This window comes from Felis catus, chromosome B4 (assembly GCF_018350175.1).
Source record: "Felis catus isolate Fca126 chromosome B4, F.catus_Fca126_mat1.0, whole genome shotgun sequence".
Classification (NCBI taxonomy): Eukaryota; Metazoa; Chordata; class Mammalia; order Carnivora; family Felidae; genus Felis; species Felis catus.
Window position 1 is genome coordinate 11,045,014 of NC_058374.1, and position 15,602 is coordinate 11,060,615.

The following is a 15,602-nucleotide window of genomic DNA, read 5'->3' on the forward strand; positions in this document are numbered from 1 at the left end:
CATGAATTTAAAGGCATACTAATTTTATAAAATATAGCCAAACCTGCTTCCTAGAAGAGACTAAATGTAAATGCCAATTGTTCCCAACATGGAGTGCAAAGACATTATTTAATAATCCACATTGTGAGGTAACCATCTTTAGAGTAGGAAGTTAATATCCCTCTGCAGAATTCACTGTAGCTAAATTATGTATCATAGTGTCTGATCTATAGTTGAGAAGTTTATGAAGAATTGCACTAGAATCCTCCCTTTGATTTCATTCTGAAAGCTTATTTAGAAATTCCATTGCAAGAACAAAGAATTTGCCCTAAAACATTGAAGACAAAGGGTTATCAACAGCTGCCTTGTGTCTGTGTGCAAGTGTACACAAAGTTCCAGGCACCTACCAAACAATGACAGTTGTGTTATTCGGCACCTACATCACATGTCATTACTTAATTTAAAAAACCTCTATTACATTATTCAAGCCAGATGAAATAAAATTATTTTTATTGACTTCACATCTAAGGCAACAATGTTTCAAAGAAAAAAGGCATGTTTTAAGCAGTAAAGACAGAGAGCAACTGGATTAAACACGCAAGTATACAGTAAAACCTATCTGGGCACAAATTTATGGAAGATAGTGACAGCTATCGCATCTTATGAAGCATTTCAAAAAGTGACAACTCTAACATTTCCAGAAGCCTTCTAATTCCCTTTAAACACAAGAACTTTTTAAGAATCAAGCATCCTCCTGAAAGACATTTTTTAAAAGCAGGCAATGTAGCTGAGTATCTCTCACTCAATTAACCCCACGTCATTCACAGTCATTAAATTTCAAATTCAGTTTGTCCAATAGAACGAACCTCAAAGCGGACATTCTTCCTAGTGTACATTCTGACAGGACTACTATATACAAATCACCTATTCCAACTTAAGAAGTACTTTACCATTTGTTAGACAGTTAGTCCGGCCCTGGGAATTAACGGCGGCTTCAGTCCTCATAGATTAAACTTATCTACTCCAAGATTTCATTATTATTTTACAGTTCTCAAGCACACCAGGCGAGTTAGGTGGTGCCTCATACATTCTTGCAACAAACTGAAACAGAAAAGTGGAAGGCAGCTCTACTTTCAACTATTTGTGAAACAAGCACAAGAAAGAAAACGTTTCTAAGGGAGAAGAAAAGACCTTTCTGTGGCTACACGGACTCCAGATATTCTAACAAAGATGATGTTTGTTGAGGGTAAAAACATGTCTTTCAGGCCAGATCCCAAGTATGAGCCACAGCAGCCTACACCCGGCATTTCCATCTGACAACAAACAGGGGCTTGAGACAAGCCGCTTTAGAACACGCCTTCACCTCCTGCTGCAAAGTTAACCACATGCTTACTACTTGCCCTAAATTTTGTCATAAAGCAACAAAGAAAATTGTTATTGAAAACATTAAACTAAAACTAGGTAGGAATGTTCCCCTCAAACACATTTCATTCTTAACATAATTTTTAATGTGAGAACGTCAGCCTCTATTTCAGACACTAAATGAATACAAGCTAAATTTTGGAAGGTTTTGGAAAGTTTTAACACACCACACATATACAAGTGAAACACGTTTTGGGGAACAATGTGTACAACTACTGTAGGACGGCTCTGTGAAATTTTCTGTTCTATTCTATTTATTCCTTTTCACTCCTCTTCAGGGACCTACAATTTGGAAACCACTTTGCAAACGTTAACAGTCATGTTGGAGGCATGCTTGCGGACATTAATCACACTTAACTGGACACTTCACACATTAAGTTTACATTCACTTTAAGCCATTTGTAGTATTTAATATAAGCGAAAGATCTCAGAAGCTTAGAGAGAGGGAAAATTTCAAGTCATACACTGAGGAATAAGAATCAGACTGGTATCAAACTTCTTTCCAGCTAAAAGATAATGAAACTCTATTTCCAAAGTTCTGAGAAAAAAAAATGATCATGAACTTAGAATTCTATACCAAGCCCGACTATCAATGAAGCATGGAGAAAAAATAAAAACATTTTTAGCTATTATCAGGTCTGCTAAAGCTCAAGAAATGACCCTCACCCCTAAAAGATGTCCACATCCTCATCTCTGGAGCCTGTGAGTGTACCTTATATGGCAAACGTATCTGCAGATGTAGTAAGTTAGGATCCTGAGATGGGAAGATTATCCTGCATCGTGCAGATGGGCCCAACGGAATCATAAAGCACCTTATAAAATTGTTTAATGTTTATTTATTTTTGAGACAGATGGAGTGGGAGTTAGAAAGGGGCAGAGAGAGAGAGAGACAGACAGACAGACAGACAGACAGAATCTGAAGCAGTCCCTAAGCTCTGAGCTGTCAGCACAGAGCCCAATGTGGGGATAGAACTCACGAATCGTGAGATCATGACCTGAGCCGAAGTCAGACGCTTAACCGACTGAGCCACCCAGGCGCCCCATAAGAGACCTTATAGAAGGAAACAAGAAAGTATGACGATGGAAGAGGTTGGAGCGCTTGTTGAGGAAGGAAGGGGTTGGCAGGCAAAGAACAAAGGTGGTCTCCAGAAGTCAGAACTGGCTAAGAAACGGCTCCAGAAGGAACCAACTAAGCTGACACGTTGACTATGGCCCAGTGAAACTGAGCTCAGACTCTGGCCTCCAGAAATATAAAAGAATAAATCTATGTTGTTTTAAGCCACTAGGTTTGTGGAATTCGTTACAGCAGGGACAGAAAACCAATACATGATTCAAAGTTCACTGCCTACCCAATGTTTCTTTTAAAAAGAATATGAGAATACACTACAGAAAAACGAAACAACAATAAAAAGAACTGACAAAGACTCTCTCCTTTTCCAAACTTCAGTCAGGCTCCTCCTAGCCTTGTCCTATCTTCGGCCTGCCTAGCCTGGCCTGGCCCAGCCGCAGCAAGAATCCTGCTAAGTCAGTTTAGCAAGAGTGCCCCCACACCCTGATAGCTAGTCACCCTGGCGTGCCTTTATCCAGAATCCTGTTCAGTCAGCGTAGCAAGGACCACCCCCTCCCCGCCATGCACTGAAACCTTCAGTCCGCCTGGTGGCTATGAACTCCACCTGTCCTTCCTGTGTTTGGAGTGGAGCCTGATCTCTCTCCCCTACTGCCGACAGTCTTGACCCCAACTGCAATTCTCGTGTACAACGTCTTTGCTGTTTTAACAAGAGCCAGAATAATTTTTCTGTAACAGAATAAAAAAGAAGGCAGACACGGGATCCATGAAATCTCAGAAGGCTAAAATTAGACATTTCCAGATGCCAAATGTGTAGTTGCCTAGAGAGCAGCCAGCCTACATTAGAATAGGGAATACAAGGTGTCTTCAGGAAGAAAATAGATTTTATCAGTGACACAGTAAAAGCTTACACATAAAAGACTCCAAAAAGAGGGCGAGAGGACTGTTTGAAATCTCAGGACTAGCAAAGCAGAAAGTGATAAAGCCACAGGCAAACGTGAAGAAATGTACAAAGGCCATTTGTACACATATGGCATGTAGGAGAAATGAACCCATGTGATCTTGACACTTTCAACATTAGGATTATTATACTTATTTTTACATACCTCTTAATATTCGAGACTTAGATAAATGACACTGACACTATTTTGATTATACGATACTGACATTATTCTGATTATATAAGAATTTTATTGGCTTTTGGTGTTCATAATCAACTACAAAGTGTCCAAAACTGAACTCTGATCTGCACACACACACACCACACTCCAAACCTAAATGCCCTTCCTAAAAGCAGCCACCAATACCTGCAAAAAACATTCTCCACACTATACAAGAATCTACATGCATGCATGCACACACAGATTTCAGTCTCCCTTTTCTAGTGAGAAACTAGAATTGTTCTGTAAATAGCTCTACACCTCACTCTTTTTCATTTAACAGTGCATCTTGGAGCTTGTGCATATCCACATCTGCAGACCTACCCAGTGGTGTGCCAATAAAGGCTTAGCGACCCATTCTTATAGGGAGGAAGCAGGGGCTCCAAGCCCCGGTTGTGGCACCTCCGAACCTCCATGCCACTTCTCCTCCCACCACGGCGGCTAATTGCCAAACTACAACATGCCGCCATGGAACAGACAGTTCAGTCTGGCTCCAATACATCAACAGATCTACCTTAACCTTTTCCGTAGCTGGAAAGCTTCCTACCTAATACATTAATATAATTTATTCAACCAGTCTTCCCTAAGGAATATGAACTAGGATAAAAACGAGAGTCCATTTTTAATGGGAGTTAAAGAGAAAACATCCTAAGGTAAAGAGCTTACTAGGCAGTGGTGACCAAAGGCAACAGAACAACAGAGGAAGCAGAAACGACCAGTAAGCTGAGAAAAAGCAGCTGTTGCAAAGAGGAACGCAGGACCTGAGAGAGCAGAGTGAGTCACCATCGTAGAGACCTTTCAGCCTAAAAGAACACAGACAGAAACTGCTTCATGCTTCAGCTCCTGGTGGCTTACACTTCCTGCTCAATAAAAATAATGCTCTTTTTTTTTTCCTTGAAATAATTTGAATAAGTTATTCTGGTCTATAATCAGAGTTCCTTCATTCAACCTCATCTTTCAACCAAAAGAGGCCCCAAGTACCAGTGGTGCCTAAGCAATGGTTTCAGCTACTTGTGATCACTTTCTTAGTGCACTATGGGCTAAGATATATCAAAAATAAGAGTTCTTTTAATGGTAAAATCTTGATTAGGCACCACTGCTGAAAACTTCAGCATTTATTTTCTCATATTCTAGATTCAAGGCTGGAAGAAATGCTCAGAGGAGAAATACACAGAGTTAAGCAGATCAACATTAAAACACAACTAAAAACAAACGAATAAAATAAAGGCAGGTGCACTAGTCACAAAAGAGCCTGAAATACCACGGATTTTAACTGGGTGTTTCGTATGAGATGATGTTAAATGCAGGCACCTACAAGGTACATATCCCTGCCTGCCTCCCCCTACTGGCCCCTATAATGCTGATTCTGAAACAGCATGCCAGGATCCCGGGGGGGGGGGGGGGGGGGGGGGGGGGGGGGGGGGAGTCTAGACCAAAAGCACCACCTGGTGGTCCTGGGAGAAGACTAACCCAGGGTGTCTTCCCTCCACAGGGAGGTCATCTATCATCCAATATTCCCTCGCGCCCCAGCCCCGTCCTATTTCCCCCTCTCCTAACTCACTCAATTCCATGTTAAACAATGTCCTCAAAAACTGCACAACCCCCAACACCTACTAATCTCCTTCTTCCTCCCCCAACTGAGTAATAATCTTAGAAAAATCATTGGTTTCCTTCTCTCTTTCCCATGTTCACTGGGAAAACTATGACAAATAATGGTGATCAAGGAAGCCAAAGGCTAAAAGCAAACTACATGAAAGAACCCAAAAGTCCCCAGAAACGCCCAGATTTCCTCTCAAAACAGTCACACAAGTATCCACATAATAGCTTCATATTTCTCTGGCTTAATCCACATGGTCTGATACCATAAAAACATTCAAAATAAGTAAGCTTAAATGCTCTTCAGGATTTACAAACAGGATTTGTATCTTTTCATTCAAAATATTTATATTCTATCACGATCAGCATGACATTGATATTTCCTATTATATATCATACTTTAAATGAATAGTTTTTAAATTTGCCATTCAATGTGCAGAACACATTTCTTCCCACAAATCCTTATATAGAAGCCCAACTGCCAAGCCAGGCAGGCAGGTCCGGTAGAGGAGAGAGGGAGCAAAGTTCCCCTGGCCTGCTCTCCCTCTTTCCTCCAAGTGACCCACATGACCCACACAGACCTGCAAGGCTATCCCGGCCAAGTAAGCAAGAACAGGGCACATCTCTAATATTTTAAACACGGAGCACCCAGTATCAGCTAGGTATTTAATGTTTCCATAACTAAGAAAACGCTTAAAATTATAGTCATAGCAATAATTCCTGGGCAGCCTTCTATTACTTGCTTCCTATTTTCTAGAAAGAGGAGAAACAAAATAATATTTAAAGTCCTAAAGCCAATTACTGGCAAAGACTTATTGTAATTGAGAAGGTAAGTTTTTCTCAAATGCAATCAGGAATGACAGTCTGCTTCCAGTTGAACCACCCATACCTGCTGGCATAAAGGGAGAACCAGCCACTGCTTCTTTTGTTTCAGTTCTCTTCGAAACAGGAACCTGTAACATTTTATTGACATATGATTTACTGACGTGTTATTTAATTGTAAGCTCCATGAACAAAACACAGTTCTCTCATTCACCCTGCGGTCACTGTATCTAATCATAGGGTCTAGCACACGGTCGCTGCTCACCAAGTATTTCTTAACAGGATGAAACTAATTCCTCAGAATTATTACTATTGTGAACTATTCAACCAGCTCAACACTTAACATATCAATTTATTTTTAACAATTAGATTTTAAGCTATTTTTCAGAAATACTTTCCCTGCAAAAAGTACACCTTTACAAAAGATTCTAAGGTTTTTTTAATTCTATTTCAAGGTAGCATTTAAAATTTTATTAAGATTCTAAAATTCAGAAATGAGAAGTCGCCATCTATTTCTGATTAGCACTTCTGCATATTTACAAGTACTTCATATCCAGGAAGGAAGGGAGGGAGGGAGGGAGGAAAGGAGGGAAGGAGAGGAGGGAAGGAATTAAAAAAAAAAAAGGCAGGAGCCTCCTGAAAGACGAAGAAAACCAGAGACATGTCTGTGATGTCTGTGCCCAGCCCACTCCTCTCCCCACGTCTTCCTGATTTAGCTACCTGTCTACTCCCAGAAACTACTCCCAAAATCGTGGTCTCACATTCTTGACAGGAAGGTCCTGCCCACTTGGCTGAATGTACTACCATCATGCTTTTAAATCCATGTATGAACACTCTCCCCATACTCTTCCCCTCTTACAGGGGCAGAAGGACTTTTGAGGTTGGCTGGCTCAGCTCCTTGCGCGCGCGCGCTCTCTCTCTCTCTCTCTCTCTCTCTCTCTCTCTCTCTCTCTCTCAGCCACCCTGGGGGGCAAGCCATCTGGTCTGCTCTCCATGCATGAAGGCACCTGTCCTGAGGGGAGGTCTGTGGTTGCTCAGCTATGCTAGTCACCCAGTGGGGAAGTCTAAGTCAAGATGGGCTAATAAGGCCCATTGGACCTAATGGATCTAATGTCACATCCTTAGATCAACCAATACAGAAGCCATTTTGATCTCCATCTGTCAGTCTCTTGTGTCTTACTTCTCAAGGAGAAGAAACAGTATCACTATTGGTTCCCTAGAACTCCCCAAATCACACTAGTAACTCCTACGTTTATGTGTAAGGTGATTCATAGAGAAAAAGGATATGGAGTGATGTAACAGTATTTAAATACCATTACTACTGATGAGAAGCATAATTACTAGTTGTTGAGTATGAGTGTAACTCCCACATTTGGGGGCAGGGTTGAGTGACAAAATTGCCAACAACACATACTTAGAACCAAGACAAGCCTATGTATGAGTCACTTCACTCATTTAAATCCGCCTACAGTGGCTGGCAAATTCAGGATTATACCTTAGCTGCTTTACCAGCAATATGATTGTTTGAATAGATGACACAGACTCATTGGTAATGACTCCCTGTTTGTGGATACTTTATAACCTGTCTAGTGAGCGTTTACTATGTGCCAGACCTGTGTTGAGCATTTACTATGTGTAATCTCATATAATCCTCACGACAACCTACTCTGATAGTTGTGTGTCTATTCTCAGTTTACATAAGGAGAGCCTGATGTGTGGAGAGGTTAAGTCATTCTGGTCCTATGGGAAGTAAGTGGCAGAGCAGGACTTCAAAGTCAGGGCTGTCTGACTTCAAAGCCTTGTTTCTAATACCAAGCTATTTTGTTAAAGCACAATGGATCATCTTTATATTTCTTCTCATTTCTGCTAGTCCTTATATTTATTTTCTTAGAAACAAATCTATTTGTGATTCCTGTGGATTCTTAACAGTTGCTTTCTGCTTTCTAGTAGCCTTCTAAACTTACGAAACTGACTTTGTCTACTATTTGTGCAAAATGGAGTCCAATGACATAGAGAATCCAAGAACCACTTATACGAACAGTCTTTGTGACCCCTCTAAGCAACTGTACCCCTCTATTATATTTTAAGCTGTATGTTTTAGGATAATAGGAAACGATCAAGAAACATGCAGTGTTCGCTTTGGCAGCATGTAGACTAAAAGTTGGAACAATACAGAGAAGATTTAGCATGGCCCCTGCACAAGGATGCATGAAACTCATGAAGCGTTCCAAAAGAGAAAAGAAAAAACCTGCAAAAAATATTTGACAGACAAATCACCAAATGGATACTAAAGTTAACGCTGCTAAAATACTTCAGGTGTTTCGTAGATACTAACTCAAAGGCCCTCACAATTAATTTCCATGTTTATGGGAAGAATTCTGTTGAATCTAATGCATTTACTTGACCTTCACAACTCTTCCGGCTCATTCAGAACTGTAAGCATGCAGTTATGTTCACTACAAGTTCATGATGAATTCAGCCCAATGGGAGCTAACAAGAAATGATGCAATTATAGCAGATTCTCGTAGATCACATAACCAACAAAGGGGACAGAAGAGGGTTCAGAGAATGCCCACCCTAATAGTACATAACTAATTCCACAGATAATTTGGCAAACCCTCTTCTCGACCCAATGGTAACTTTTCTACTATTTAAATCAAAAATGACGTGCAAAAAACAAACTGAACCCAGCATGGCATACAAAAACAAGAACTCAGTATCACCTAGAACAACAGAGTAACACACAGAAAGAATTACCTTAATACATGTTTTAAAAGTATTAACAATGCAAGTATTATTTGGTCCCTGAATGGCCCTTAGGTCCAAATCAGAATATAAGGCCACTGAAAGCCAGCAACTTGGAAAATAATAAATATAAGTGTTCATATCATGCTGAAGCTGTCATTCATTCAATTATTTAACAACAACAACAACAACAACAACAAAAAAAAGAGTGCCATCATCTCCAAGCCCAGCACCATGGAATTCTCATCATATAGCTGCACTCACCACATCTCACCTGACAACTCCTGAGAACATCACGTAAGAGTATCTCACATGTGCACGTATGTTTAATGAAGCACACGTTCTTCACGTGGTTACCATTATTGTGCCAATAATTTTGTGTTGGGGAGCCTCGTGTAAGACTTATTTTACATAACGAATATCAAAAGTGCTATCTATACACATATGAAAGTCACTGATGATGAGGAGACTAAATAACCTAAGTACCAACGGAGAGCCTGGCTCATAATAACATCTAGCATTTATTCTGTACAATCTAAACACCTCCTGTATGTTATTTTGTCGAATGACCTCACATCAAAACTATAAGGTAGGTATCATTATTGTTCGTTTAGCAGAAAGAAAATTGTTAGGTTAACTAACTTGAAAAGATCACACAGCACTGAAGTTACAGAAGTGGCATTCAGACCAAGGCAAGAAGGCCCCAGGGCACTCTTAATCATTCCACATAATCTTTGGATATGTCAAATGGCAAGCGAATGAACAAAGGTTTGTCAAGTGACTCTGTTAACAGGGATCCTCAAAGTAGCATTAAATCAGGGCAAGAAACCAAGGAAGTGCCCTTCAGTCAACAGGAAGCCACGGAGGTGTTTTTGAAGAGAAAACTGGCCAGAAGCTGTGGAGAAAACCAAGGCTGCTGGGGAAGGAAGAAGAATTTGCTTATTAAGACCTCACACTGTTGAGCTCTCACTACCCTTCGGGCACTGTGCTAGGCACACACAATATCTCACTGAATGTTCAAAGAGCCCTATTACCGTTCAGTTTATAGGTGAGAAGAATGAAACTTGTCCAAGGCTACGTTAAGTGTCAAAGCCACATCTGGAAGGCTCCAAAGCCTGTCCTCTTGCCCATTATGTTACAAAAGAGAAGAGAGAGAGAGAATATATCTGTGTATCTGTAAATTAATAAGGTATAAGCTACCAAGAAACTAACGCACCATAACCAGGAAGTGGGTTACTGGAGTCAGTGTGATCAGCCCTCCATGTGTTGGCTGTGTTTCCACAAGTGAATCTCCTCCTCCAATAAAGACAAAACTCTTCCAAGATCCGAAAATGATGACTTCCCAAAATTACTTATTTCCGTGCACTTTCACATACCCAAGTTTCCAAAGTTTCAATCCACTGATACTACAAAGCTGCCAAAATGTAATTACCTAGGAACTGATTTATCCTTATAAGCAAGCAAATAAAAATTTCCAAATGTTACATTGGAGCAGCTAAAATACTGATAAAATTAAACCTATTTTTTTAATGCTTTACTAGGTAACAATCACCAGACCCGAGCAGGGAACAGGGAAACATGGGCTCCCCACCAATGTTTGTTAGTTGCCTTTGATCCATACCCTCTATTCAATATAACCCGGTCCTGCATTTATTATTTTTCAAACCCTTTTGACCATATCTTTTTTTCTCCTACATATAACTCATAAGTTCTTCAGAGTGAAGATTCATTAATTCTAAAGTAATCAAACTTTAAAAAACAGTATTTTCAACACATCTACTACGGGCAACTTGTAGTATATAATGTTGTACAAACACTCCAGCTCTCACCCTTGGCATCTGAAAACTTTTAATGTTTCATCAGTTTCAACATGCCCAAGGGCCATCACATGTAACAATTGGCAGTTTTCCTCAGGCATGAATCTGAGTCATGGACTATGTGCACGAAAGTGAGTTACCTGGTCAATGAGGGCACCTAGATGCCTCCCTAGTGCCTTTCAAAGTAGCTTTGTTTTTCTCTAGTCATTTCACAAACACCAAATCCCTATGTGGGAGTGAAATAAAACCAAAGCAGAACACAAAATTTAATGGCCTCAAAAAGAAAGCGAGTAATATTTTGGAAGCATTTCTGATTTGCTAAGGTAACACAATATCAACCCCTTAGATGTGATCTACAGAGGTCTTAAATGATACATTTCACCAGAAGTGTGCCACGTGAAGACTAAAGTTACTTCAATGCCGAACAAGAAAACAATAAATCATCAACTGCCGTGAAAAACTAAACAAACAAAAAAATCCATGAACAGAAAAAAGACAACAATGAGGGGCACCTGGCTGGCTCGGTTGATGGAGCATGCAATTACTGACCTTGGGGTTGTGTCTACACTGGGTGTGGAGATCAGCTGAAACTAAAATCTTAAAAAAAAAAAAAAAAAAAAGATAAGAACGAAATGCACCAAATGTTAACAAATGTTTTAATTGCTGAGAGTCTGACAGGAGGAACTGCATATAATTATATTTTCTTCTTACACTTTTACATTTTTTTCTGAATGGTCATTAACTAAAGCTTAAGTTACTTTTATTACAAAATATATATGTATTTTTTAAATGTTCATTTTTTCTGAGAGAGTGCATGCATGTGTATGTGCATGAGAGTGGGAGAGGGGCAGAAAGAGAGGGAGAGAGAGCAGGCTCCATGCTCAGCACAGAGCCCAATGCAGGGCTCGATCCCACAACCATGAGACCATGATTGTGAGAACATGACCCAAGCTGAAATCAAGAGTCAGACGCTCAAACAACTGAGCCACCCAAGCAACCCTAAAATATTTTTTTAACATAAGAACTCTTTTTTAATGTAAAGAGGACATTAATAAGTTAGAAAGTTAAAAAAAACATTTTTCCCAAACACATCTTAAGCTTTTTAATAAAATAGTACAATGCCTGGAAAACAAACTTGCTCCCCAGTTCTCTTATGAGGTTTTAGATGGAAAGCTATAAAACAATTTTTGAAGAAAGTTACCTAGCCATCAAAATAATCCTCCCCTATCTCTATGAACACCTGAAACTTCTACTTGGAATACCAAATAATAAGTCATGTAAGTGAGTAAAGGTCAGAGTAAGAATATAAAGACCAGCTTTCCCTCAGAAAAAAATGAGATGGATTAAGTTTTCTTAGATTCATTAATTCAAAAATTACTGAACGCCATTTACTCCCACTGTGAATATAAATAGGGACAAAATGTAATTCTTCATACAGATCACAGTCCCCTAAGGGGATCAGACACATAAAGAATCCACTGTAAATATGTAATAAACTCCCCTTAATAGATGTCTTTTTAAAATCCACAGAGACGTTAATAGGAAAAAAGCAAAGTCAGAAAAAGACTTCACCTACAAAGCAACATCTTAGCCAGGCCTCAAAAGAACGGTAGAAACTTAGCATTTGGACAAGGACAGAAAGCCATGGAATGTTAATAAAAAGCCATAGTCCACAGCACCAGGTACACCTATTTCAAGAGCACATACCTCAACAGTCACATTCACTGTTGGGGTAAAAAAGACATGTCTTCCAACTTGTATCATTTCTCCTTCTCCTTCTTCTTTTTCATAATATCCCACCCACACAACTGGAGCAGAAGGCAATCTCCGTGGGCAAAAGTTAGGTGTGTGCAGGAAAATAACAAAAGGAGACATTAGTTTGAGGCCATAAGAAAGCAAAATAAACATAGTACAAATTAGTATCTTCCGTTCTGATACTACTAACATAACATCATTACTTGGGTATTCATTCATCAAGACCTGAGTCATTCAGAATTAAGTGACTAAGATAATGGCAACTGTAAACCTTTTTTTAATGATGCAAATTCTGCTCAAAAAGCCAATTTTAAAAACAAATCTAAGCACATCCGAATACACATCCCTTCAATATGTATATATTCCACCATCTACATTATTTTCCCAGAACAGAATATATTTAAGAAAAATAGCCGTGGAATGTAGATCTCCAAAGAAAACAGCACCATTATAGTCAGAATTTAAAAAAAAAAAAAAAAGCCAATAACTTAGATGCAACTGACCCAAGAAAGAAAGGGATGGGCTGCCACTGAGCTGCAGATAATACCTTGTCTGGATATCTTGAAAATTCCTACCCAGGTTTTTACTGTAACCTAAACATCCCACCCCCATCCCAACGTCACTCGATTGCCTGGCCCAAAACTTATAGACAGGTTCAATCAGACTCTATATGAATTTTTTATATACAGCAGTTAAAGAGTAAAACTCAAAGACATGAGTAAGGGGGCGGGGGGAGCCTCTTCAAGAATACTGTACTTGATGAGTTATACCAATCTCCACATGAAATATCACCATTCTCCAAGGAGACTGATTATAAAGGACCTGCCACCCTTCTCATTGAGGAAAACATTTCTTAGAGAGCACTGTCTCCTTCATACTCATTGAGTATACCATCTGAAGTTACAGAATACATTTATAACAGCAACCCAAATTCCTCTTTTACAAGTAAATAAGCATGACCAACTTCATAATCTACCGAAAAAGACTGGAAACAATATAAATGTCCATCAATTTGGCTATTAAAAATCACATGGCAAAATTACACACTGATTTGGATTCATTTCCAAGATACATTGTAAGTAGGGGAAAAAAAGCAAGGTTCAGAATAGTGAATATAACACCCTGTTGGGGGTTAGGGATACACAGAAATACACAAAATTAACAGTGGCTGCCCTGGGGAACTTAAAACTAGGTAGGTGAATGGAAAGGACACTTATTTTTCAATGCATAACCTTTAGTGCATCTTGAATTGTTTACTATGTACATGTACCACCTTATCAAAACATAAAAGTAAAAATCTGGGGGGTACCTGGGTGGCTCAGTCAATTAAGTGCCCAACTCTTGATTTCAGCGAGGGTCTTGATCTCAGGGTCGTGAGTTCAAGCCCCATATTGGACTCCATACCCAACTTTAAATACATACATGCATACAGACAGAGAGACAGGCATAAAATTCTTAACAACTGTAAAGATAATTAATGTTAGGAGAAAAACCCCTCCTCAGGAGATTGAAGATTAAATTCTACTCCAGCACAGCTCCCTTGACAGCAAAAGTTCCCTTCTCTACCACACCCTCATTCTAGCCTGCAGGGACCTGAAACATGAAGAGAGTCAAGTACAAGGTCACCTCAGCTTTTACGATGAAATGAATGCCTTCATCTCTTCCAGTTTTCTTTACTGCTCTAAAGGAAGGAAAGGAAGAATGTAAATTCAAAGAGATGAAAACTGTGCCAAGTGCATAACTATTTCTTTCCCATAATCACAAGAAAACCAATTAGCACTTTCTCCTCTAGCAGGCCATCCAGGCAGAGGGGCTGTGATGGTACAGAAAGGGGAAATTAAGAATATATATCCCACCTTCTCAATATATGAATAGAAAACCAGGTCCAGAGAAACATGTCTTTAACCATCACAATGATTTGGAAAGGAGTCAGTATTTTATTGAGAAATGTAAAAATTAAAGGATAATATAAATGCTAAAGGCATTAAATTTTAGGCTGTTATAGACTAGTTCAAACACTTTAAAATAAATACAAGAGGGGGTGGGCTGCCCAAGTTGGTCGAGTGTGCAACTCTTGATTTCAGGATCGTGAGTTCAAGCCCCATGTTGGGCAGAAAGCTTACTTAAAAAAAACAAAAAAACAAAAACAGGAAGAAAGAAAGAAAAGCATACAAGCCAAATAAAATTTACAGGAAAATCTGCCTCAGCAGATCACACTACAACTTTTCTAATCAATTGACTTACTTACTCAATGTGATTTTTACTGCTGACAAATCTAGGTTGTTTTTGAAATAGATGTCTCATAGAACTCTCATTTACAGTGTTCTTGAAATGCCTTTAAAGCCTTTTAGAGAGTATTTTTTTCCTTTAAACTCTTATTTTCCATATGACACTGATTTGTCAAATGCAGTTTTGCCTACAGCAGTTCTTTTCAAGAACGTAACTTTAATAAACTTGCTGACAAATGGCTTATATTACTTTAACCGACTATTTGTAATACAGCCAATCTAATGAGTTCTTAGGTTTCCAATAAAACCATCAATGCTTTGACAATTTCACAAACTCACTATAGACAAAGGCTCTTCGCAAGTACTGAGAAACATAGATTATTAAGACACAATATCTGCCCTCAAGATGTTTACAACCTTGTAAATGAATAAAAGAATCATTACCATAAGAGATGTGTTCCCCACAGGACCTTGCCAGCCAAGAAGAGAAAGGCAAAAGTGATAATCTTTCTTAAAGCACATCATACAATCTGCAGAGGACAACTATGTTACTATACCATGTAAACTGTCTCTCACATGACTAGAAAACTACAGAGCATTTAATAAATTAATTATTATAAGAGGTGATTAAAGGTAGAACAGAGTTTTAGTGAGATCATTTTTGTTTATTTCAACCCTATAAATAAGAGCCAATTTGGATTTTTCTTCTAGGAGATGCCTTCAGTTTGACTTATATCCCTCTAGAAATCTTAACAGCACATCTAGAAATAAGAAGCTCAAATTGCTTAGCAAGTATACTGGAATGCCAACACAAACCAAAGTTAACTATTTCCTTTTAAATGCTATCAAGCACCATAAATCTTTTGGAAAGTGTAGTTTTCTTTATTTACAATATGCTTTAGAAAGCATTTTCTTACTGAATCATGTCTGGAATGTGTGTATATATGTAAACACATGCAAACCAGAGCTTTCCCCAAAATCTATAGTAATAGATTCACAACAGCCTGATGAT

The 15,602-nt window shown here is 39.0% G+C and overlaps 1 protein-coding gene and 1 non-coding gene across 11 annotated transcripts in view; one reads left to right on the forward strand and one right to left on the reverse strand.

Annotated features, from left to right (window-relative positions):
* USP6NL (USP6 N-terminal like) overlaps positions 1-15,602 on the reverse strand; it is a 246,577-nt gene that overhangs the window by 93,441 nt on the left and 137,534 nt on the right. For 2 of the 10 annotated variants that reach the window (XM_045060853.1, XR_006600291.1), the window contains exons 1-2: positions 12,315-12,708; positions 6,113-6,176 (exon numbers count right to left, since the gene is read on the reverse strand). The exons of 3 other annotated variants lie outside the window; for them this stretch is intronic. In XM_045060853.1, coding sequence (XP_044916788.1) covers positions 6,113-6,176; positions 12,315-12,596 — 346 coding nt within the window. In that variant the 5' untranslated portion in view covers positions 12,597-12,708. Of the gene's footprint in view, positions 1-929; positions 1,188-6,112; positions 6,177-12,314; positions 12,709-15,602 lie in introns of those variants that run through there. 5 more of the 10 variants (XM_045060857.1, XM_045060856.1, XM_045060854.1 and 2 more) reach the window with 4 other exon arrangements.
* Positions 8,176-8,282, forward strand: LOC111561542. Its single transcript, XR_002744191.1, has one exon. It is a non-coding gene; the product is annotated as a U6 spliceosomal RNA (small nuclear RNA).